The sequence below is a fragment of the Argentina anserina genome, chromosome 1 (assembly GCF_933775445.1).
Source record: "Argentina anserina chromosome 1, drPotAnse1.1, whole genome shotgun sequence".
Classification (NCBI taxonomy): domain Eukaryota; kingdom Viridiplantae; phylum Streptophyta; class Magnoliopsida; order Rosales; family Rosaceae; genus Argentina; species Argentina anserina.
Genome location: NC_065872.1, coordinates 717,939 through 740,891, shown reverse-complemented (window position 1 = coordinate 740,891; position 22,953 = coordinate 717,939). Strand labels below are relative to the sequence as shown.

Below are 22,953 nucleotides of genomic sequence, written 5' to 3'. Positions count from 1 at the left end.
TTTTGAAAATCATGGAGTGATCCCTCAATCACAACGATATCGTAACAAACTAGGCTATCCTAATGCGACATAGAGCATTCGAACATCACCGTGTGTTGCATTTATAAATTAGACACACAGACAAGCTCGACCATTTTCCAAATACCCATTGTTCGAAGTCGAAAAAAAAACTATGTAAATAGTGTATGATCTTTCAGAATTATGCATTTTAGCACATCACGTTTCATAAACTTCATATTGGTGTGTGACATTTTATTCTTGATTCAATATCGGTATCGTATCCGCTTGATCAAAGGGTGCTTTAGTAATTGCATATACAACGTAGTTCCCGTAAGGAAAGGGTATATATGGAAATCTAATACCCAAACTAAAACCCTCAGTCGTCGTCATCGTTCCTCTTCATTCTCCCAGAGTCCCAATTTTCGTACCGACGATCCCCTCACTCTCTCTATCTCTGATTGCTTCAGTAGTCCTCTTCTTAATCTGGTAATTTTCGGTCCTGTATCGATCCGTGCATCTAGGTTGGTTCAATTCTATGCAAATCAAAACATTGATTTCACCTTAGGCTCGGATTTTTGTGTTAACGGTGAGTTTGTGTCTAGGTGAGACCGGTGTTGAGCTGCCCAAGCGAAAAAAGAGTGAGGAAGAAATGCCTCTGTATGATTGTATGCTTCTGGCGAAGCCCCATGTAAAGAAGGAGGCGCTGTTGGACCTGGTCACTAGGGTAGGCAAGCACGTTCTCCGGAGAAATGGGGTTATCACCGACTTCAGGTCCTTTGGCGCTGTGCACTTGGGTTATGGTATTAAGAAGCTTGACGGCAGATTTTATAAGGTTTGTGTTTATGCCTTATTCTAATATCATGCAGTTAAATTGTGGTTTGGAAATTACTATGTTTTGGGACTTTCCTGTCGTCCGGAGACTGTTTCGATAGCAATTGGAGTGCAAATCAATTGTGTGATGCATTGCGTTATGTGTTCAGTTTCCTAAGGATAAGTGGTGAACCCTGAAATTTGGTTTCTGCATCTTATGTTATCATTGTCGTTGGTCGACTAAGCTAGTACGTCAAAATGCCTACTCGGGCGTGATTCTGTGCATTCTAGTTGTTACAATTGCAATGCAGGTGTGGTTTTAGGATGTTTGATATTGTTACTTTTCTGTGGTTGGATGCTGTTTGAGATGTAGGCTGGAACTTATGAGTGGCAAATTCAGTGGGCATGGTGTTCTCTGTGTTTTATTTTGTTTGCTTTCGTTGGATAAAAGTAGACAGACACATATATGTATGACATACCATTATAGTTTCACCATCCAATCATGTCTATAAGTTTGCGATCTCTGTGTCTTATCTCGAATTAGTACTAAGAGATTGGAACCTCATATTGTGCTTCATGAGTCAATATCATTGAAGAATTTCGAGTATGAAAATCACCTATTGAGTGAAATGGTATGCTTTGGTATGATGCATGACTCTTTAGAAGATAGATTCGGCTTAACAGTACAAAGAGTTGGTATTGTGCAAGAATCTAGAATCTAGTTGTAAAAGATTTGCTTTTGTGGCTTGCGTGTTCTTTAACTCCTTATTCTATCATCTTTTTGGCGAAATAGGAAAAACAAGCGGTAAGAAATTCTAGGTTTGAGGATTAAAGTAGTACTTTTGATTCCTACAAAAGAGCACTAAAGCTTGATCATTCTCATGACACAAGTTTGTTAAGAAGGTTTGGCAATGGGTAGTGTTCTTGCCATACTAATTTGGCTGCTGAAAGCTTCTCTAAGATAGCATTGCTAAAGTGGATATTAAGCCTTTAGCATAAATGACATGGCAATAGCGTCTTAAAGGGTTTAAGTTAGAAATGACATCTTCAGTCCATAGATTTGGTTGGAAGTATGCAAAATGTTTCATGCAGCAATACAACTATAAAATTTAGCATCTGAGTTGTTCTTTTTGTTTATGTTCTGATCCTGGTTGTTATCTAGTTGGTACTGAATTACAAATTATCATCTCCTGTCTATCTGATGAGATTTTATCACTTAATCAATGCTGCGTATATAGGGTCAACTGATGCAGATGACTATGATGGCTACACCTAACATGAACAAGGAGCTGCATTACCTGAACAAGGAAGATCGGTTGCTACGCTGGCTCTTGGTTAAACACCGAGACACACAGTATGGTTTGGACTTTCTTAGTGAAGCGGATTCCAAAAATGAACTCGATCGGTTTCGTGGGAGAAGCATATATGAAATGGCCGGGATGGATGAGGTTGATGATGAAGATGATGATGACGACGACGACGATGATGAGTACGATGAGGACTACAAACAGGATGATGAATATGGGGTTGACCAGGAAGGAAAGCAGATTGATGGTTGATGGATGTCCAGGGGTGATCTTCTTCTAAGATTTCTTATTACCGTTTGTCATAAAGTTTTGTAGCAGCAAAAACATTTGTGAACTATGTTGGATGAAAATCGTCATATCAACGTTTTAGATGTTGAGCTTTTAATTTTTCATGTGCGCGGTGCACCAGAATTTGATTTCGTTCCCTATCTTCTGTTAAAGTCTTGCAAATGAAGTTTATCACTCGATAGGGTTCATACACTTCTTGAACTTCTGGGAATCGAAAACGACCAATCTAGAAGCGACTCTGATCAAAAGAATTTACCTGTGTACGGAATTATGCATCATTCCAAAATAATTGTGTGAGGAACTTGAAATATATTTTTAAGCTTCTCACAAGAAATTTCAGGTATATTTTTTCAGTTGCCTAAGTGAATCCCCCATCCGGCCCCTCTTTGAGGAGGGATGGAGATTAACCCGCGAGCCTGGAAGACCTCCGAATGGAGGAGATAGTTCTCCCAACACCCAGTGCTGCATCCAGAAGACCTCGAACCCGAGACTTTGCTTAAGCTGTATTTTATTTATGAAGTGAAAAATTATATTAGTGGAATCACGTGAAAAAAGAAGAAGAAAGAAAATGATTATGAGAATATTAATAATAGTTTATCGATAAAGAGTTGGGTGGGTAAGCTGAGGTGGCAAGAACTGGGACCCTTGAAAAATTCTGTTAAATGTTAACGGCCTTGGTTTCCGAGAAATAGGGAGGGAGGGAAAATGGAGAAGATAGCAAATAGTGAGCAGCAAAAAGAGGAGCCAATGTCGTCTCATCAGGTCTCTCTCTCTCTTACGCCTCTCCCGGATCATCACCTCCGTCATCGTCATCGTCCTCCTGGAAGGAACCTAGCTCGCTCCGACCGAGATTAACAAGCTCCCTCTAGGCTTTTTCTCCTTTTTAAATTGACGATGGCGGAGACCACGCCGAAGACCACGCATCACCGGAGGTCCATCTCCGACTTCGGGGCCATCTCGCTTGGCGGAATCTTCGGAAGCGGAGACGATCACAGAGTCGGAGGAGGTGGTGGTGGAGGCGGTGGCGGAGGAGGAGGAGGAGGAGGGTCGACGTTTGAGTATTTCGGCTGGGTGTATCATTTGGGAATCAATTCCATCGGCCACGAGTACTGTCACCTGAGGTTTCTCTTCATCCGAGGCAAGTACGTCGAGATGTACAAGCGTGATCCTCACGAACACCCTGGAATTGTAAGAATATCACTCGTTGAGATCATTAGCCTAGCTCCGATTGAGTTTCCGGAATTTTGATCTGGTAATGTAGGATTGTTTTCGGTGGCAGAAACCTATTCGGAGGGGCGTTGTGGGACCTACACTGATGCTGGAGGAGGTCGGGGTTCGGAAAGTGTACTATGGGGTAGGTGGCATTGTCTCCATTTCGAGCCCAATTTCGGATGTTTATGCACCCGTGCTAAATTTGGTCTGTTTTTGTTGTCCTAGGACGTTTATGTTTTGCGGTTTTACAATCGGTTGGATGAATCGAAGAAGGGGGAGGTAAGTTTTGGTGCCAATTTAGTACTTTTGTTAGCTGTGTTGCAATGTGATCAATTTAGTTTGTTTATTACAAATGAGTGTGTTTTTGGGTGTATGTGTTTGATGGTAGTTTTTCGTACACTATGATTAGAATCACCTCTGGTGTTACAATAATGTACTATTGGTTTTTGGAAGATTGCTTGTGCTACTGCTGAAGAAGCGCAGAAATGGCTGGATGCATTTGACCAATCTAAGCAACAGGTACATAAATATAAACTTGTAGAGACCAGAATGAAAGTTTTGAAGGAAAGAGTAGCTTGCATCATTCATCCAGGTATGTGTTATGTTTATTATGATGGATTAATGGAGCTCTACTTTTGACAGGCTGAGTACGAGCTGCTAAGAGGAGGTAGTGCCAGACACAAACTGAGCATGGAAACCGAGTACGCTCATAATCTCTACATTGGTGATACATTTGCAAAAAATTTATATTAGCCATTAAATAGTGCCATTATTTGTACATTTTCTTCTGGTGAGTAAATGGGTCAGAGAAATTCAAGTTCATTTTTTTTTAATTCCATTAAGTTGATTCCTCGTCCTTCATTTCTTGTCTTGTTTGCTTTCAAAACGAAGTTCTGTTTTCATGCTAAGATAGTAAGATTGACTGAAAATAATTTATAATATGGAAGGATCAATCTCGATGTCCATCGACCTAGAGTGAGGCGCTATGCAAGTGGATTGAAAAGGCTTATAAAAATTGGGCAAGGTGAGGTGGTATGTCAATTACAATTTTTATAAGATTAATATGGACTTGACTCAGGGTAGCAAAGTTCTGTCATGATTGTTCACTTCACACTGCATACACATATAAGTTTGTGATCCCATACAATATGATTTGTCACCTGTATTCTTTGTATGGGCCCATCAGTTTCTAATGCTTTCTCATACCTTATTTGATCTACATATGTGTACACAACTCCGTCTGTATAGAATTAACTGCAGAAAAAGGAGCATCTGAATTCTATTTACTTATACAATTTTCGAATTGAAACATGTATACTGTCTTTCTCTTACAGGACCAGAAGTCCTTTTGAGCAATTCCTCATCAAGCCGTGCAAATGGTGGTTCAGATGGATATTTTGAGAGGGATGGTGGAGATGCAATCGAGACATATCAGTGGAAGTGTGTACGAACAATTAATGGTAATCTTCTTGCCCTTGTAGTTTTATGATTTTCTTTTGGTGAATTCTTAAAGATGCTTCTATTTATTCTTAACCGTCCATGCAATCTTCTGATGTTTCTTCATCATATTCCTTTTGATTTCAGGTGTTAGGATATTTGAAGATGTCGCTAATGCTGAGGTATTTCGTTTTAATTTTATATATGCATATATGTGGATTGGGTGTCTACCTGTTTGTTATATTACATCACATGTGATATGATGCATCAGATGCAGAATTGTGTTCTCCACTTCTCCCTCACTTTTATATAACTATTCTTTTAATTATTTGGTAGACTTTTACATCTCCTATAAACAAAAAATATATAAAGAAAAAAGCTTTACGTGTTTATGCTAGTTCAATTTGCTGATTTTAAAATAATTATATTCTTGGTAGAGTGGTAAAGGTGTTATCGTCAAAGCTGTTGGTGTTATTGAAGCAAGTGCGGATACTGCTTTCGAAGTGCTTTTAAACCTTGAAAAACATCAGAGATATGAGTAAGTTGTATCATATTTTCTGTATATATTACTCTATTGGAATTGACCGGTACTGGTGGTTGGTCGAAGCTCCGGTAGGTAGCCACTCCCTTCTCAGGGAACCATGTTTTTGTTTCTCTAATTGATGATTTTCCAGGTGGGATATGCTGACAGGAGACTTAGAGCTGCTTGATTCTTACGATGGACACTACGATGTTGTCTATGGGACATTTGATCCCAGGTATCTTACTCGGTAATGATGTTAGACAAGAATACCTCGTGTCTAACTCTTCCACTAACATCTTACCCTTAATCGATTCTCCTTACTGTCATTTAATTCATTTCATCTCATGTTTTTGCCATCCTGTCTCATCCATTCAATGCTTATCTTGCATTTCTTGCTTGTTTTCAGAAAAGTAGTTGAAGCATGCTAATCCTTAGCATATTAAACCAGAAGTTAGTTGGTTCTTATTGCAAATTTCTGTTTAGGTAACATAATGGGCAAATTTATAATTACACTACATAAATTTACAATTTCGCTCCTGAGTTTCTGAATACAAAGAGTCTGTAAGTGAAGAACCGATTCTCCTGAAATATTCGTAAATAAAGCTTGAACATAGATGTAGAGTTGTAGACTGAAAACGAAATTTCATTGTTTAAATTAGGAAAGAAACTCTCTTTCTTTAATTCTTTTCATATCATCTGAATCTGCTGGCATTGGAAAATCTGCTTCTGCCTATTCATATATACCAAATTTGCAATATTTTATTTATGAGAGATGGATTCTTGACCCGGGCGCGGAGCTGAGAGCCTCCCACCTAGGCTGGGTGTTAAACCCCTTTCGAAAAAAAAAAAGGATTCTTGACACGATAAAGTCAGTTTCTCATTCCATTTATTTTTCTCTTCATTATGTTCTCATCGATTTAAATATGCTCTACAGGTGGCATTCCAAGAGAGATTTCATCTTTTCTAGACAATGGTTTCGTGGACAGGATGGAGCATATAGTAAGTGAATCGAATATTTTCGGTCTTAGCAATTAGCTAGACCTACTTTTTATCATAAACAAATCTTCAGTTTATCTGTTTTGCTGGCCTAATGATGCTGGATTCACTTCCTCCTATTATTCCTAGAGAATGCCATCTTAATTTGAACACTTTAAATATACAATTAAATGAAACAAAAAGGATGTCTTGTTTCCCCTTTCTTTAAATGCATGATGAGCTATCATGACACATGATTTAGGAAAGTATTCTTTTGATGGAGAACTAAATAGTCAGAAAGTGGTGGATGCATCATATAGGTCTTTAGAAAGTGATATATGCTTTCAAAATCGACAAACTTTGAACTCAAACCGTATGCTCGTCGAAGCAGATTCTGTGATGAAGTCTCAGTGACATTTCTAAATTTTCTACTGGAGTTGCTTTAAGGGGTATGTCATTAAGGGGTATGGCATAATGGTTTGCCTTAATATTTGACAAATATGCTGTGGTATTCCTGTTGCAGCAATTCTGCATTTTCCAGCTGTTCATAAGAAGAAGCCTCCAAGATCTGGATATCGTCGCACAAAAATAAATCGTAAGATATTTCACTTTTATCCGGAAAAAAAATGATTACAATAGTTTAGCAAAAAGAAAGTTTTGTGTATTATTTTTTGTTTTCTGCACTGAATTGAACGTCTGCCAACATTTGATTGAAAGAATGTATCTAAATGTTAGTTAAGTATCAATCAATCATTTCCTGTGTTATTTCACCACTGTTTGGAATCTCAGCTCCTCCATCAAATTGGTGTTCCTTTTGTGTTCTTGTTGCAGCATCTACTTGGGAGATCAGAAATTTGAATTCATCCATGGGTTCAAATAGTCCAAGATGTCTTGTCACGCAAATGTTGGAGATGAATTCCGCCGGCTGGGGAAGATGGAAGAAAAGTCACTGCTCAAAGTTTGAAAGGAGTGTACCTTATGCATTGTTGTGCCAAGTAGGAGGTCAGGAAGTTAATTATATGCTCTTTTAATTATATCTCTTGACCTTATCATTTGGAAGTTCTATTATGTGAGGTAGATGCAAATTTTGCCCCTTCAATTCTGTAGAGTGTAGTTGCTATAGGGTGAAAGAACTAGTTGGTTCAAACTCTAGGTTCTTAAAGCTTTGGGAACTTTAGTAAGCACACAACACTTAACATGGTCCGAAGTCGTACAACTGCCCGAATTCCATGAGCTGAGCTTTTTCACGGTGTAGAGAGGCCTGCACATGAGATGAGGTTATATAATAGATTATAAAATGATAATTGGTTCAGGTCCTTGTAGTAGGTTTTTTAGCAATGCTTAAAACAAAACTTGGGATAAATCAAGTTTTTAGGGCTCCATTAGAGATTTTAAGGTCCACATACACATATATACTGTTATAACTGCCTCCATGTATTGGGCTTCAAAATCCAAATAACTTTAATAGATATTACATATTATGCTCATTGCAAAGGTAACAATGTTTCCATTTTGTGTTTTCTTTTTCTTTCTCGCTCAGGTATGAAGGAATACATTGGAGCAAATCCTGCACTCAAATGTGAATCTTCTACTACATTTGTCCAATCAAAGCTATCACCAGTTTCAAATGCCGAATACAATGAGTCAGACGTGAAGGATGAGTTTTACGATGCAATTTCTACAGACTCTTCATCTTCTGACGAAGAAGAAACAGATGATGCACTTGACAACAAGGTTTTCCCTTCTCTTTAATTTGGAACTGAGCAGCGTTGGTGTTATGAATTAATGCAGCTCACATTTGTATAGTACCTTTTTGTCCTATTTAAATGCTAATACCCTCACCATGTATTTCTCAGGAAGCAAAACAGAAACAGAAGAAAACTTCAGGTACGCTAGTCGTGACATACTTGTGTAGTCAAAGACTGGTTTGAATTGTGGTTTCCCATTTCCTTGCATTATTGGCACTTAAATCACTCATTATGTTTACAGCTACAGATGCTGATAAGGAACTGGATTTTGAAGTGGCTCCTATCACAATTGATCTGAGCCAGTTCCCTTGTTCATGTCGTAAAGGGAACGATGATGCTGACACAAACTGCTGGTCAACTCCAAGCGGCAAGGGATTTATGATTAGGGGGAAGAACTACCTAAAGGACAATTCCAAGGTGAGCTTATTAGATCTTTGTGGAATTTAGTTTCTCTGAATTTATGGCTTTTGGTCCTCTTCTTTTGATATTTGCTTAATTAATATTTTCAGGTCACAGGAGGAGAACCCCTTCTTAATCTCATAGGAACAGATTGGTTCAAAGTTGATAAAACCATGGATAATATTGCACTTCATCCCAGATGTCTTGTTCAGGTACAGGTTATCTTTTGATGTAAATTGTTTTCCCCTTTTCAATATATACACCACTGCCTGATGAATTAGAAGCTTTTCTGTTGTCACGTCGATAGTAGAACTGCAGAAAGCTCTACCAAGTCTTCCCTTTGATATATTTTTTAAGTTTGTATTTAAAGCTTAAATATGGAACATTGAAATTTCTGAATGTTACCTTGGTTGTTTGTTCCTGTGCCTAAGCGTATTCTTCTTGATTTCAGTCAGAAGCAGGAAAGAAGCTACCGTTTGTATTAGTCATCAATCTCCAGGTACACTGTGAATACCATCAAATCAAGTCATATTTTTCTTTGATTACATGGCCCCAAACTTGTCATTCTTTACATATGTTAGAAATGCAAACTAAGGTTTGACAAGGGAAGTAAAAACTAAAACTAAAAGAATTAACTAATACACTTTTTATTCATTTGGGTACCACTACGGCACTATAATAGAGTCATCAATCAAGATGACTTTCGTGTACTGTGAAATTCATATATTTTCATGGTCATCCACAATTACAGTTTAGATTATACAACTGTACTTGTCATTTGAAGAATTGGGATCATTTCCAATCTTTTTGATGAGTAAACTGTGTTGAATTCTTGTTAATTATCATGGGACAAGGAGAATAGGATCTTAAATTAATAAGTGCAAAAAGAAAAAGAATTCTGAAACAGTAGGGCCACTGCTGAGATTTCACTGTTCGATCTCTGGTATTTGCTTCATAATGCTGGTTTAGAAAATATTGAAATATGTATGGGAGCTTTATAAATTTGTTTTTCTGTTCAGGTTCCTGCAAAGCCAAACTATAGTTTGGTACTTTACTATGCTGCTGATAGACCTCCAAAGCCAGATTCGCTGTTTTCTAAGTTTGTGGATGGGGATGACACGTTTCGCAACACAAGATTCAAGTTGATTCCCAGTATCGTTGAGGCATGTTGTGCTTGAAACTCATACATGTCCAAATTCCCAGAGGCACTTGTGTCGTTTACAGTGGATTAAAATCTGTAGTTAATTGTGGACTAATTGTACAGGGATATTGGATGGTCAAGCGTGCTGTTGGAACAAAAGCTTGCCTGCTGGGAAAAGCTGTGACTTGCAAATATCTCAGACAAGACAATTTCTTGGAGGTAATTGTATTAAGTTTATCAGAATGTTCTTTGATTCTTTGGTGCATTTTAGGTTGCTTATCGTATCCCAGACACTTGTGTTTATGTACATTGCTTCTTTCAATTTAATGAAATCATTCATCAAGTAGTTCTCATTGTTCAGATTGATGTCGATATTGGTTCATCATCTGTGGCAAGGAGTGTCATCGGACTTGTCTTAGGATATGTCACGAGCATAGTTGTTGATCTTGCAATTTTAATAGAGGTTTGTCTCTTTCTTAATGTTACGTTTTGAAATATATTACTACTTATAACAAATTTGGTGTGCGTCTCCCTTCTTTGATTGACGATTTGACGATCCTTTGGTAGTCATATCTTCAATATACATTTTTGTATAGTGGCTCTGTGACTCCAGCCTTCAGATTGTGTGTACAACGATGTAATTTTTCCAGTGTACTGCCTTTACAAGTACCTTTAACTGCTAATACATTTGCAGGCAAGGGAGGAGGAAGAGTTGCCTGAGTACATTCTGGGGACCGTTCGACTAAATCGTTTGAAGCTCGAATCTGCTGTGCATTTGGAGGAATGACGTTCGTGTCAACATCCTTGTTCATTTTTCAACCCCTGTCAGAGCTATTGATGGCTTTGAGTGAGGGGTTCTCTTTATACATTATGCAGTTTTTGATAAGAGCCCGGGTTTTTATGTAGAATAAAACATTCAATTAAGCAGCTTTAATGTCCAAAATCGAGCAGTTTTACATAGAAATGCAAGATGAAAAGCCAACTTCTTTTCGTTTGCTTCCACTAATTCTTTACACATTCAGTTAGCAGATTTAGTCAGAATGTTGAAGTTAGAACAGGGTACAGAAACTTGGAGTAATTTAATTACGTCTTAATTTGCTATATAATTATAATAGTATTCTCTGTACGTACAAAAGGAACTGTAGACTTGTATTATCAAATCATAAGTTGAGAACAATCGTATATTATCAAATCATGGTAGTCTTGACTCGATTTTGCAGCATGAAATACACCTTCATGAGCGTGATGCACTCCCCGGGCGCCGTGAAGAACACCAGCAGCATGAAAATCACCTTCATGAGATTTGGAAAAGAAGAGGTTCAACAGGAAGATTTTCCAAGGGGTGCTGGGAATACTCAAGTGCCAAATTTAGCAATTTAGAAGAGGGAGCATTTTGTTATTTTAGTGTTTTTTTCCTCAAAAGAATGTTAAATGGTGATGGATAAATTTTCAATAAAGCAGTAGTAAGAGCATTAGCTTAAAAGAAGTATACATACCAGCTTTTCTACCGTGTGCGATTTGTTCTTATATAGGTCTTAGCTACAATCAAAGAGCTTTCTTTAACTCGAGATGAATGGATTCATCGATCAGCTTCAGCTTCTGCACAACTAATAGTTTTGACTAGATGTTCCCTTAATCTTAAAGAGTGCCCTTAGACAGAATCTGTAAAAATAGGTAAGTAATATATATATATATATATATATATATATACATACATATTTTCTCAAATAAGGAGATATGCACCAATGGTTTTGGTGCGGATTTCTATTTTTGAACCACTTTTCAGTCGAATTTTCTCATATCCACCGTCCACTATCTAGATAATATCTTGTAGACCATCTTTACAAAATTTCAGCTATTTTGGTGATCGTTAAAGTCTTCAAAATTGAAAAACAAATGAATTGACTGAATCCTGTCAAACATGAACCGTTCATATTTTTAACAGAAAAACACAATTTTGAGAGCCTTAATGATCACCAAATTGGCTGAAGTTTTGAAGAGATGATCTACACAATATTATCTAAATACTAGACGGTAGAGATAAGAAAATTCGATCGAAAAGTGGTATAAAAAAAATATAATGATGAGGTGAATGAGGACCTCCGCAGCCAAGAAATCTATATATGCATATATAGTTACGAGGATAATATAATGAAGGTAAGAGAATAGTTAAACATGCAGTTTTTCATGGAAACCCTAAGTGACTCAAATATGTTGACTTGGAAGTTTTCACATGGAAACCATCATTTTAAATGCTGTGTTCGAGAGCCCTACTCCATTGCATTACATGGTGGAAGGTGAAGGTCCAAAGACTGATAAAGATACAGAGTTACACACCACATAAAGCATGCTTTAAGGATGTCACGAGAGTTCTTGAAGTGCAGAAGTACTTAAAGGGTACGTTCCTGAAGAACTTGAATTGTCACGGGGGCTCTATGAAGCATATATATACTGCAGGTCCGATCCCCTCTCGTGAATCTACGTACAATCGTAAACTCTAACACTTGGAACACGTTTTCATTTGAATCACCAGATTGAATTGCAGGAGATAGATAGATCCACAGTGAAGGTCAAGAATAGGCTACTCAATGAAATCCACAATCAGATTTGTTCGTGTACGTACATGGATATAAGGATTTTGCATGCCCAGTTGCCCACGTACGTACAACACCAAAAAAGCTAGTGCTGGCTCTAATGCTCTATGTCGACCTTGGAGTTGCTTGCCATAAGCACATCGGTTGCAGAAAGCTTATCCTCTTCATGCCGTTCATGGCCATGATTCCATAATAGTCTTTACACTATTGTAATCCATTGCCCTATAGTAATACAAGGTTACCTTTTGTAGCTAAATCATCACGTAATATTCCCTAAACCCTACACATTTTCCTTGTACTGGCTATATTAATTAACAATCATAACTAACCTTTACTTACAGTAATAACGGCCATAGAATAGTTTGACAGAACTGGAAATACGTATTTGTTTTACAAAGTATAAAGATACCTTCTTATTCAAGATTAGTAGATTATAAGTAACCATAGTTAATCCACATTATCGTGCATTGCAAGATTAAGACGTGTGGACTGAACAAATGATACTATAGTTGCGGTAATTACCAAATAAATATCCCTCCTTTGTATTTAAGAATACATCTTAAGAACTAAAGCCAGTTGCTTGATCAGAATACACATTTAATATATATTTTTGGTACAAAAAATGGTGAATGTGTGGGTCTATCACTCTGAGCCTGGAGAGCAGATACGGTACATGCCCTCACAATGAAGTGTTTTTTACATGCGGATGATCGAACTAGTGATCTCCTATTATCAAAAGTATCATATTAGCATTCACCCAACATGCAGATGCAGCCTTCATTAACACTACATCAAACCCCTTGGGTAATATATTTAGGGTTTAGGGTAAGGAGCACTCGTAGAAAATAAATCTTCATTGTCACTACCAATATAATCAAACAGTGAGTAAAAAGTAAAAAGACAGATTTTGATAACAATAGTAAGCCTAGTACATGCCTGCTACCAGAAAGAACAGATGAACAATATACTTTTCAATGCACTCCAGTTTAGGGTGTGCACAGGAGCTTACTATGAACCTCTCAAACATAACCGCTTCATCAACCGAGAAATCAACGGATGCAGTACGCTTAGCTAAAGCCCTATGCTCTATCATCCTATAAATCGAATCCAACAAAATCTGACACTTAGTAGGTGGAGCATCTTATGTGGATTGTGGACAACTTAAAATACAGAAACAGAAACCCTAAGTAACTGACACATGATATTTCAATCGATTACCGACTCTAGAATCCGTCAGTCCATTCTGAACTATTGAGATGATTACTAAAACCACATATAACATTGAAAATACAGTCACACACAATCGCCAAAAACTTCAGTCTTCATCACAAACACATACATTGAAAACATAAAAAAAAAACAATCCAAGCTTGCAACAATATCCCAGATCTTCAACTCCACACAGTCACCTCACTGTAACAGCAATCCAAGACATAAAAAAACAATCCAAGCTTGCAACAATATTCCAGATCTTCAATTCCACACAGTCACCTCACTAAATATGACGAGCTATATAAAGGACTACAGGAGAAACAATTAATAACAAGCATGATCAAGTGGAACTAACCTGGGAATTGCATATGTCAATACTGACTGATAAGCTGCAACAGATCCAGAAGAACATATCCATACTCTCTGTCGTTCAGGTAAGAAGAACAACATCTAAGCAAGTGTAGAAGCAACCATGCTGTCTAGTAGAAACAGCTTAATAAAAACAAAATTGTAAGACCTCTTACAAAATAAACAACAAAACAAAGACTGACCATAGCTGCTCATCTTGCGCTGGAGTCCCTCTGCTGTGGTAGATTGCTTCAGATACCGGCAAATAGCCTCAATATTTCCTATTCCTCCCATCCCAGAAGAGATTGCAAGCTTTCTGAGAGAGAGACAAGGAAAGAGAACGGCGGAAGAAACTCAAGAAAGAGGTCTCTGAAAATGAAAAGCAGCACATATATATATATATAGCTTGATCCTAATCCCTCCTGCTCCACAAGCCATGGACATTTCGCTAAACAAAGAAGGCGCCTGAAAACTTAAAGTCTACATCTAGGATATATAACAACTTAGAATAATTACGTCCTATCTATGTGACTGAAATACGTACAACACTACACTTTTATTTAAACAAAATTGATAAAAAAAAAAAATTCTTACATAGAATCGATTCCACCAGTTGTCTCCTAAGAGGATTGCTCAATAAATAATTTCATTCCAAAGAAAATTTTGGTACAAATGTAATTGCTTAGCAGAAGTTAATAAGAAATCTAAAAGAGTGCCCTTTATTTCATGATAAAGTAACATTTACCCACTCCCACTGATGTGTATTTTATGCATGGTCAATGTCTTCTCTTGTAGGATGCTAATCGATCACCTCTGCACAACGAATAATATTGACTAGATCGATGTTCCCTTAGACCTTAGTTTAAAAGCAAGCTTGGCCAGCTTAGACAGTCCAAATTTTCCCCAAGCAACAATATAGTTTTTAGATATATGTTGTACTTAGTTACTACTACATGATTGGGTGAATGAGGTATCACATCAAACATCGAGATCTTTCGACTCTTTTATAACGGCCGGGAATCCAACTCGATCACTCGGAACTAGGAGGATAATGAAGGTAAGAGAATATTTAAACAGTTTTTCATGGAAACCCCAAGTGACTCAAATATGTTGATTTGTAAGTTTTTATGGAAACCCTCATTTTAAATGCTTCGTTTGAGAGTAGGGATCGACGTACTTTTCATTGCATTACATGGTGGAAGTTGAACTGTTGAAGGTCCAAAGAACTGATGAACGTGATACAAAGTTACACTCCACATAATCTGCATTAAGGATGTCATGAGAGGTCTTGAAGTGCACAAGTACTTACATTGCAGAAGGGTTCCTGAATCCTGAAGGACTTGAATTATCACGGGGGTTCTATGAAGCATATATTGCAGGTACCTGTCTCGTGAATCATGATCGTAAACCCAAACACTTGAACTGGTTTGCTACTTTGCTTCTGTTTCATATGAATCAACAGAGCCTTGACTTGCAGGAGATGCGTATATGAATCACTGGTAGACTGTGAAGGTCAAAAATATTGGCTGCCATTCTGTGTCTTTGAGGGACACAAAAGGCTAAAGGCTCATCATACATGAAGAAAAAGGAAACCTCTTTTTATCAGCAACCTTGTCGTTTTACCCTTTTACCTTCCCTCCTGCACCAGCTTCTGTCATTTCAAAAGCTCCATGAAGTCCTCTATCAGATTTATTAATTCTTGTCCATGGATATTGGATGCCCAGGCAACGTACATCACCAAAAAGCTAGTGCCTTGATACTTGTTCTGGCTCTATGCCATTACTGTAAGCATATTGCAGAAGGGTGATCATCGTCATGGCCATGATTCCATGCGTGAGCATGAGCATCGATCCTAGCTAGCTCTTTACACTATTGTAACCCTTTGCCCTTTTATAGGTAGCATAATCATCAACTAACCTTCTTTAAAAAAAAAAATCATCAACTAACCTTTACCTAGTACTTACAGTAATAACGGCCATAGAATAGTTTGACAGATGTGAATAACTGAATATTACTCTCGGATCTCTTCACTTCCAAGTTTTTACCAAGTTCTCAGTTTCACGTTTTACTAATTATATAGATCCGTTCTTATTCAAGATTACAGTAATCTGTAGTTAATAACCTATCGTGCATTGCAAGATTGGACATGAGGACCCAAGTCACCCAACAAATGATACTGCCAGTTGCTAAAACAACCGAAAGAGACCATGCAGAATACACCTTTAACCATTTCTTATTTCTAAAACAAAAACATGGATACTGATGATTGTGGCCAAATTCCAACTCCAATTTCCAGGTCTACTGCTTATTATTGGATTCTTTCTGCTAAAAGAGAAAAGAGCTATGGCCCTCTTGATTTAAGACCTTTATTCCTAATGGCCAACACCCTCAATACAATCACCAGAAGGGTCCCTATGATATTCTCACATCAATTGTGTTACAGTAAATTCCCATTTTCCCCTTCTTTATGATACAAGCTTTTCTTTCTCTAGTTCCCATGCACCTTATTATAATCTGACACATTTTTTCTTCTTCCTTTGGGGTCTGAAGCTTTGTCCCTCTCCAAAAATGGAGGTTCCCCATTCCTTCTTCTCCCTCCACTCGAATCTTCTTGTCTTGTTCATGTTCTTTGCAGCTGTTTCAGCAGCTGATCCTTACTCACAGACCCTTATGAGCTTAAAATCTGAGCTCACAGATGACTATGATACCTTAAAAGACTGGTCTTTGCCTCATGGAGAAAATCCATCCCCAAAAATCTATGCCTGTTCTTGGTCTGGTGTGAAATGCAACAGCAACAACTCCTCTGTTACTGGTCTTGACCTCTCAATGAAGAGGCTTTCCGGTTCAATCTCCAGCGAGCGAGTCAACTTCAGCGTCTTCACTGACCTTCTTGACCTGAACCTCAGTTACAACTCATTTTCCGGCAAGCTCCCAGTGGCAATGTTCACCCTGGCCAACCTGACAAGCTTGGACATCAGCCGGAACAACTTCTCCGGCCAGTTCCCAGCTGGAGTCTCCGGTCTTAAAAGTCTGGTTCTGTTTGATGCATTCAGTAACAGCTTTTCTGGGTCCCTGCCTGCTGAGTTGTCTCAACTACAGAAACTCAAGGTTCTTAATTTAGCTGGGAGCTACTTCAAGGGTCCGATCCCTCTAGAATATGGTAATTTTCAGAGCCTTGAGTTTATTCATCTTGCAGGGAATATGCTCAGTGGAAACATACCTCCTGAATTGGGGAAGCTCAGGACAGTGACCCATATGGAGATTGGCTATAATTCTTACCAGGGAGGCATCCCTTGGCAATTGGGCAACATGAGCCAGCTTCAGTATCTTGACATTGCTTATGCAAGTCTCTCTGAGTCTATTCCAAGAGAGCTTGGGAATCTCACCAAGCTTGAGTCTCTTTTTCTGTTTAGAAACCAGCTAACTGGATCAATACCAGTGGAGTTCAGTAAGCTTCAGTCTCTCACAAGCTTGGATCTTTCGGATAATTTGATATCCGGGCCGATCCCGGATAGTCTTTTAGAGTTGAAGAACCTGAAACTGTTGAGTCTTTTTTACAATGAGATGAGTGGTGTTGTTCCTGAAGGAGTTGCTGAGCTTCCATCATTGGAGACTCTTCTTTTATGGAACAACTTCTTCTCTGGGAATCTTCCTGAGAATTTGGGGAGGAACTCTAATCTTATGTGGGTTGATGTGTCTACAAACTACTTCAATGGCAGCATTCCAGCAGATATCTGTGTGAAAGGTGTGCTATTTAAACTGATGATGTTTTCGAATAATTTTAGTAGCAGTCTGGCACCATCTCTCTCCAATTGTTCTTCGCTTGTTCGTCTTCGGCTTGAAGATAACTCATTCTCTGGTGAGATTCCTTTGAAATTCAGCAATTTTCATGATCTTTCATATGTAGACTTGTCCAAGAATAAATTTACTGGAGGGATTCCAATAGATATAGACCACGCTCCCAAGCTTGAGTACTTTAATGTGTCCAATAATCCAGAATTAGGGGGCACAATTCCTGCAGTAACATGGTCTTTGCCACTTCTTCGGAATTTCTCAGCTTCCTCGTGTAGTATCTTAGGCAATCTTCCTCCATTTGGAAGCTGTAAATCCATATCTGTCATTGAGCTGAACATGAACAGTTTATCAGGGGCTATTCCAGATAGTGTTTCTAGCTGCCGAGCTCTTGAGAGAATTGGTTTGGCCAACAATAACTTATCAGGTCATATACCGGAGGATCTTGCAAGTCTTCCTGCTCTGCGTGTCCTCGACTTATCACATAATGGTTTTGATGGACCAATACCTTCAAAGTTTGGTTCTTCTTCAAGCTTATCACTTCTAAATGTGTCTTTCAATGATATTTCTGGAACAATTCCCTCTGGGAAGGTAGCGAGGACTATGGGAAGTAGCGCATTTGTTGGAAATCCAAAGCTATGTGGAGAACCTTTGAGATCATGTCCCGGTTCAGTGGCCATCTTTGGAAGCAGAACAACTGTGAAGCTTATATGGATCTTGCTACTGTGTGCAGGCATAGTTATGTTCCTTACTTTGTCAGTTCTTGGAATACTTTATTATCAACAAGGCAGCAAAGGCCAGTGGAAGATGGTCTCATTTGCTGGACTTCCTCAATTCACAGCAAAAGATGTATTGAAGAGCTTTAGTTCAATAGACTCCATGGATGATGCATTACCTCCAATGTCGGCTTCAGTATGCAAAGCAGTCCTGCCAACAGGAATCACAGTTTCGGTTAAGAAGTATGAATGGGATCCGAAGATGGCAAAAGTCATGCTGCCATTTATAACCCAACTTGGGAATGCAAGGCACAAGAATCTAATCAGATTGCTCGGATTCTGCTACAACAAGCATCTGGTTTATCTCTTGTACGATTACTTGCCCAATGGAAGTTTATCAGAAAAGATCAGAGTCAAAAGGGAATGGGCAGCTAAGTACAAAATTGTGGTGAGCATTGCAAGGGGATTGTGCTTCCTTCACCATGAATGCCATCCTGCAATTGCTCATGGAGACTTGAGATCAAGTAATATAGTATTTGATGAAAACATGGAACCGCATTTGACAGAATTCGGATTCAAGCATCTGCGCGAGTTGAACAAAACTTCAGATACTACAGAAACTTCTACAACAGATACAAGTATGCATTACAATAAATCTTCTTTCCACAAATTGTTCATTTAATTTCCACCTTTGTTTCTAATAAGAAGCAGTTGTTGAAAGTTGAAACTTTGTTATATATTTTTTGGCCAGGTGCTACAACCAGTACTATAGGAGAGGATCTATACAGAGATGTATACAGCTTCGGGGAGATCATGCTCGAAATCTTAACTAATGGCAACTTGACGAATTCAGGAGCATCCTTACACAACCAGACAAGGGAAATTATTCTCAGAGATATAATCAATGAGAATGAAGTTGGTTCCAACAATTCAGCCCAAGAGGGGATCAAAAAAGTGCTCGAAATAGCGACACTCTGCACTAGGAGCCGACCATCTGATCAGCCATCCATGGAGCACACATTAAAGCTTTTACAGGCTCATTAAGCCTCACAAAGAACCAACTAAACCCAACTTTTGAAGCAGCAGGTCTATGATTTTTTATCTAGATTATAACACAATACTTATATCTGATAAGAGTGTCAGTTTGTTTAGTTTCATAGCTATGCTTCTATATGTACCATATATACTATAAGTTTGTGTACCCTGTAATTCATCTCCCATTACATTATAAAGTTTGCTTGGAATCCAAGCTACCATATTATCTGAAGTTTCAGAATCTCATCATGCAAACAATCAACAACACCTTGAAAACTACCAAACTTAGAGCTCACCACATCCACTCCGACTCCAAGCATTCGGGCTCCGGCGGCCGTTACTGGCCCGTGGGCCACCACAACAAGTTTTGGGCATAAACTCTTGACACTCTCCCAGCTCAGCCCAAACTCCTTAAAGCTCTTAAGTAACCCCTCCACCTCCGCAGTGCTAGTAAACACAATCGCATCCAAAGTTAGGGCTCGTTAACGGACCGGGTCTTAGTATATTTAAATAAGTAACGGGCTGAGTCGGGTATTTTCACAAATATAAAGATCCAAGTCCGCCCACCTAAAGCGGGTCTTGAGGGCTTTTATGGGTCGGGCTTTTACGGGCTGGACCTTGCGGGTTTGTATTAGGAAAAAATATATAATACTTTTATTTAAGGGTTTGAAACAATAAAATAATTATTAGAAAACATTTAAAAAAAGTCACAAATAAATTATAGTTTCAAAATATTGTTGATCGACACCAGTAGATGTGATCGATATATATATTTAGGGACCTTGTAAAAATTTCGTCTGTTTTGAATATGGTTTGACCGTTCGTACATACGGTAAAAAAAACGTTTTGACATAATAAAACCCCATTAACTGGGGGCTTTGCCAAATGAGTTTCCTCGTTGCGACCACGCACGATCGGTGACAAAATTTAGGTGATTTCAAATATGTAAACAACTTTCGGCATTTGCATCTTAATAATTGGTCATCCTTTATGGCATATTAGTGGTGTTTTTGGTTTACTGAAAATTCCGATGGTCAAACGACTTTGATCACTAGCTAAAAAAATGTTTATATGTATATATATATACACACACACACGAAACCGTTCGGAGACGGACGTCGCAACTCCCTAAAAGTGCGAATTGTGGACGTCTAAGCTTTTTCGACGATCACGCGCCGGCGATGGAGTTTTTGATGGTGTACGGAGTCCAAGCTTCTACGTAGAGCTTCTTCTTGCCAGTGGAGCCGCCGCCGACTGGTTTTTGATCTATTCTAAGAACCAACAGTTTCAGGTGAGACTGATGCCTATAAACTTCAAACTTACTCTCTTTGGGCCTTCGTCTTCATGGTAACGACGTTTTAGGATGCATATGCAGTTGCTCCGACAATAGAAATGTCGTCGCCGGCGTGTGATTGTGAAAATTTAGATACATTTTATAATGTTGCTATTACCATATCTCTTGTTTTTCTTATTAATGGCAAAAGTTCAATCTTTATTTTTATGTTTTATTGGTGTTTAAACTAAATCAATTATCGGCGCGATTGATGTCCTTACATATATACAAAATGACTTATTACCGATTATTATGTGACTCATATTCTTATGTATGGAGGTAAATGACTTAATGTCATGTCTTATTATAGTTAAATAGATCACTAGTACGATTGATATTTCCAATCTTGTTTGAAATAATGACACGTCTAATTAATAAACTCGAAGTACTTGTATTATAAACCTCGTGTATGTGCAAGTTAGGTGCCTTGTAGGATTAAAGATAGTTATCGAATCACCTAACCAGAACTGAATTTGGTAAACATTTAATTTGTAGATGGAAATAACATAAGAATCATATACATTGCATATTGTTATGAGTCTCCTTTTTAAACTCGCAATTAAATTCATACCTGCAGTCCTTACACAATATAAATTAGATCCAAAGCCAACTCAATTTTCACTCCCTTTCTTCACATATTTCACACTTTCACTGATCAATCCCCTAAAGCTTTCTTTAAAAAAAGCCAGGAAACCAGGGAGAGGAAGAAGAAAAAGAGTCTTTAACTCTTAACTCTTTGGGAAATTTCACTAAATAATACTCTAATTATCGGTCATTCTAACATCTAGTACCTCATATTCGGAAACTATCACGTTGGTACCTCAAGTCTCAATCTTAGCTCAATTTTAGTTCATTCCGTCAACTAACAATGTTGGTGACTACATCTCACACCAGTTTTCAAGGGTATTGTTGTCACTTTATTACCCTTCGATTTCAACTTTCATTTTCCTCTAATTTCAACTTCTATTTAAAAAAATGTTGATTAATATATATCATTTCATAACAAAATAAATTAACATTTTTCTTTTGCTTTTGAAACATTTAAATGCCTATAATATAGCTTTCGAGCATTTTATTGTAACCAATGTTCTAAATATTTGATATATCGGTGATATTTACAATCTGATACAATATCCTCATATCGGTTGCATTTATCGGTCAACGGTTAATTAGTCAAACTCCGATATATGGGTCAAAATTAGGTTGGCCCAATTAAAAAAATTTCTTTTTTTTGAAAAGTTTTTATTTGTTTTTCATTACACACACATAATATATATATAATTATTACCTATATTTAATTTTTATTAAAATGACATTGTTTTGGGAAATATAGCTCATATAACTAATGGAATATGAGGATGAAGATAAGAAGGATGATATTCATATTGAGTTTGAGTTTGAATTCAATAACAAGAGAGTTTATGATGAATTTCGAGTTCAACCAATCCTTTTTAGACAGATCTTTTTATTATTTGGTGCCATTACATGTATTTATATTGTCCAAGATTAAACTATTTTTATTTTCTTAGTTTATTCGGTACCGATTGAATTATAAATTTATAAATATTATAAGTTTAATTAAAAATAAGCAATTTAATAAATCCGATATATCCTCGATATATTCCCGATATATCGTTTTATCCCTTAACCGATACGATGCCGATAAGATTACCCTTCACCAACTAACTAATTTGTTTGTAATAGTTATGGTAAATGAATGATGTTAATTTATTTTGTTATGAAATGAAATGACGAAAATATCCTTGAACATTGGTGTGAGATGAAGCCACTAACAATATTAGTTGACGTAATGAACCAAAATTAGGTTACGATGAAGTCTTGAGGTACCAATATGATAGTTTTCAAATATGAGATACTAAATATTAGAATGATCGATAATTGAGTGACCGTTCAGTGAAATTGGGAGAGGAAGAAGAATGTTTTTAACTCTTAACTCTTAACTCTCAAGTCTTTTAAGTCTTTATATTAGCAAGAGTCAACAGTCAACTCCATAAAAACACAAACAACAAAACATAAAGTGTTATTCTTCATGTTATTCCACAACTGTGGAACCCACCCAAAA

At 37.6% G+C, this 22,953-nt stretch overlaps 3 protein-coding genes across 4 annotated transcripts; all 3 read left to right on the top strand.

Moving 5' to 3' along the window:
* The first annotated feature begins 368 nt into the window (after positions 1-368).
* Positions 369-2,581, top strand: LOC126790412 (uncharacterized). 2 transcript variants are annotated; one of them, XM_050516634.1, is made up of 3 exons: positions 369-521; positions 603-832; positions 2,049-2,581. In XM_050516634.1, exons 2-3 carry the CDS (start codon positions 650-652, stop codon positions 2,367-2,369), a joined length of 504 nt encoding a protein of 167 aa, XP_050372591.1. In that variant the 5' UTR covers positions 369-521; positions 603-649; the 3' UTR covers positions 2,370-2,581. The 2 variants fall into 2 exon arrangements, with proteins under 2 accessions (XP_050372591.1, XP_050372598.1); XM_050516641.1 differs by having other exon boundaries at positions 378-486.
* Positions 2,582-3,155: 574 nt separating this feature from the next.
* Positions 3,156-10,791, top strand: LOC126799543 (protein ENHANCED DISEASE RESISTANCE 2-like). The gene is made up of 22 exons (XM_050526769.1): positions 3,156-3,593; positions 3,685-3,759; positions 3,843-3,896; positions 4,071-4,136; positions 4,260-4,318; positions 4,565-4,641; positions 4,952-5,077; positions 5,202-5,236; positions 5,492-5,592; positions 5,729-5,824; positions 6,512-6,576; positions 7,076-7,147; positions 7,384-7,554; positions 8,093-8,286; positions 8,409-8,439; positions 8,542-8,717; positions 8,810-8,911; positions 9,151-9,198; positions 9,719-9,862; positions 9,964-10,059; positions 10,202-10,303; positions 10,535-10,791. Exons 1-22 carry the CDS (start codon positions 3,300-3,302, stop codon positions 10,625-10,627), a joined length of 2,277 nt encoding a protein of 758 aa, XP_050382726.1. The 5' UTR covers positions 3,156-3,299; the 3' UTR covers positions 10,628-10,791.
* A 5,737-nt stretch (positions 10,792-16,528) lies between these two features.
* LOC126799523 (leucine-rich repeat receptor-like protein kinase TDR) lies at positions 16,529-19,859 on the top strand. The gene is made up of 2 exons (XM_050526745.1): positions 16,529-19,140; positions 19,254-19,859. The coding sequence occupies exons 1-2, from the start codon at positions 16,563-16,565 to the stop codon at positions 19,544-19,546; spliced, it is 2,871 nt and encodes a 956-aa protein (XP_050382702.1). The 5' UTR covers positions 16,529-16,562; the 3' UTR covers positions 19,547-19,859.
* Positions 19,860-22,953: the final 3,094 nt, after the last annotated feature.

Excerpts from the sequence above, each read along its gene's own strand:
- LOC126799523 (XM_050526745.1), top strand. The coding sequence starts at position 16,563 with ATGGAGGTTCCCCATTCCTTCTTCTCCCTCCACTCGAATCTTCTTGTC. Across the intron at positions 19,141-19,253 it reads AACTTCTACAACAGATACAA|GTGCTACAACCAGTACTATA; the intron begins GTATGCATTACA and ends TTTTTTGGCCAG.
- LOC126790412 (XM_050516634.1), top strand. The coding sequence starts at position 650 with ATGCCTCTGTATGATTGTATGCTTCTGGCGAAGCCCCATGTAAAGAAG. Across the intron at positions 833-2,048 it reads TTGACGGCAGATTTTATAAG|GGTCAACTGATGCAGATGAC; the intron begins GTTTGTGTTTAT and ends CTGCGTATATAG.
- LOC126799543 (XM_050526769.1), top strand. The coding sequence starts at position 3,300 with ATGGCGGAGACCACGCCGAAGACCACGCATCACCGGAGGTCCATCTCC. Across the intron at positions 4,137-4,259 it reads TTGACCAATCTAAGCAACAG|GCTGAGTACGAGCTGCTAAG; the intron begins GTACATAAATAT and ends TACTTTTGACAG. Across the intron at positions 8,912-9,150 it reads ATCCCAGATGTCTTGTTCAG|TCAGAAGCAGGAAAGAAGCT; the intron begins GTACAGGTTATC and ends TCTTGATTTCAG.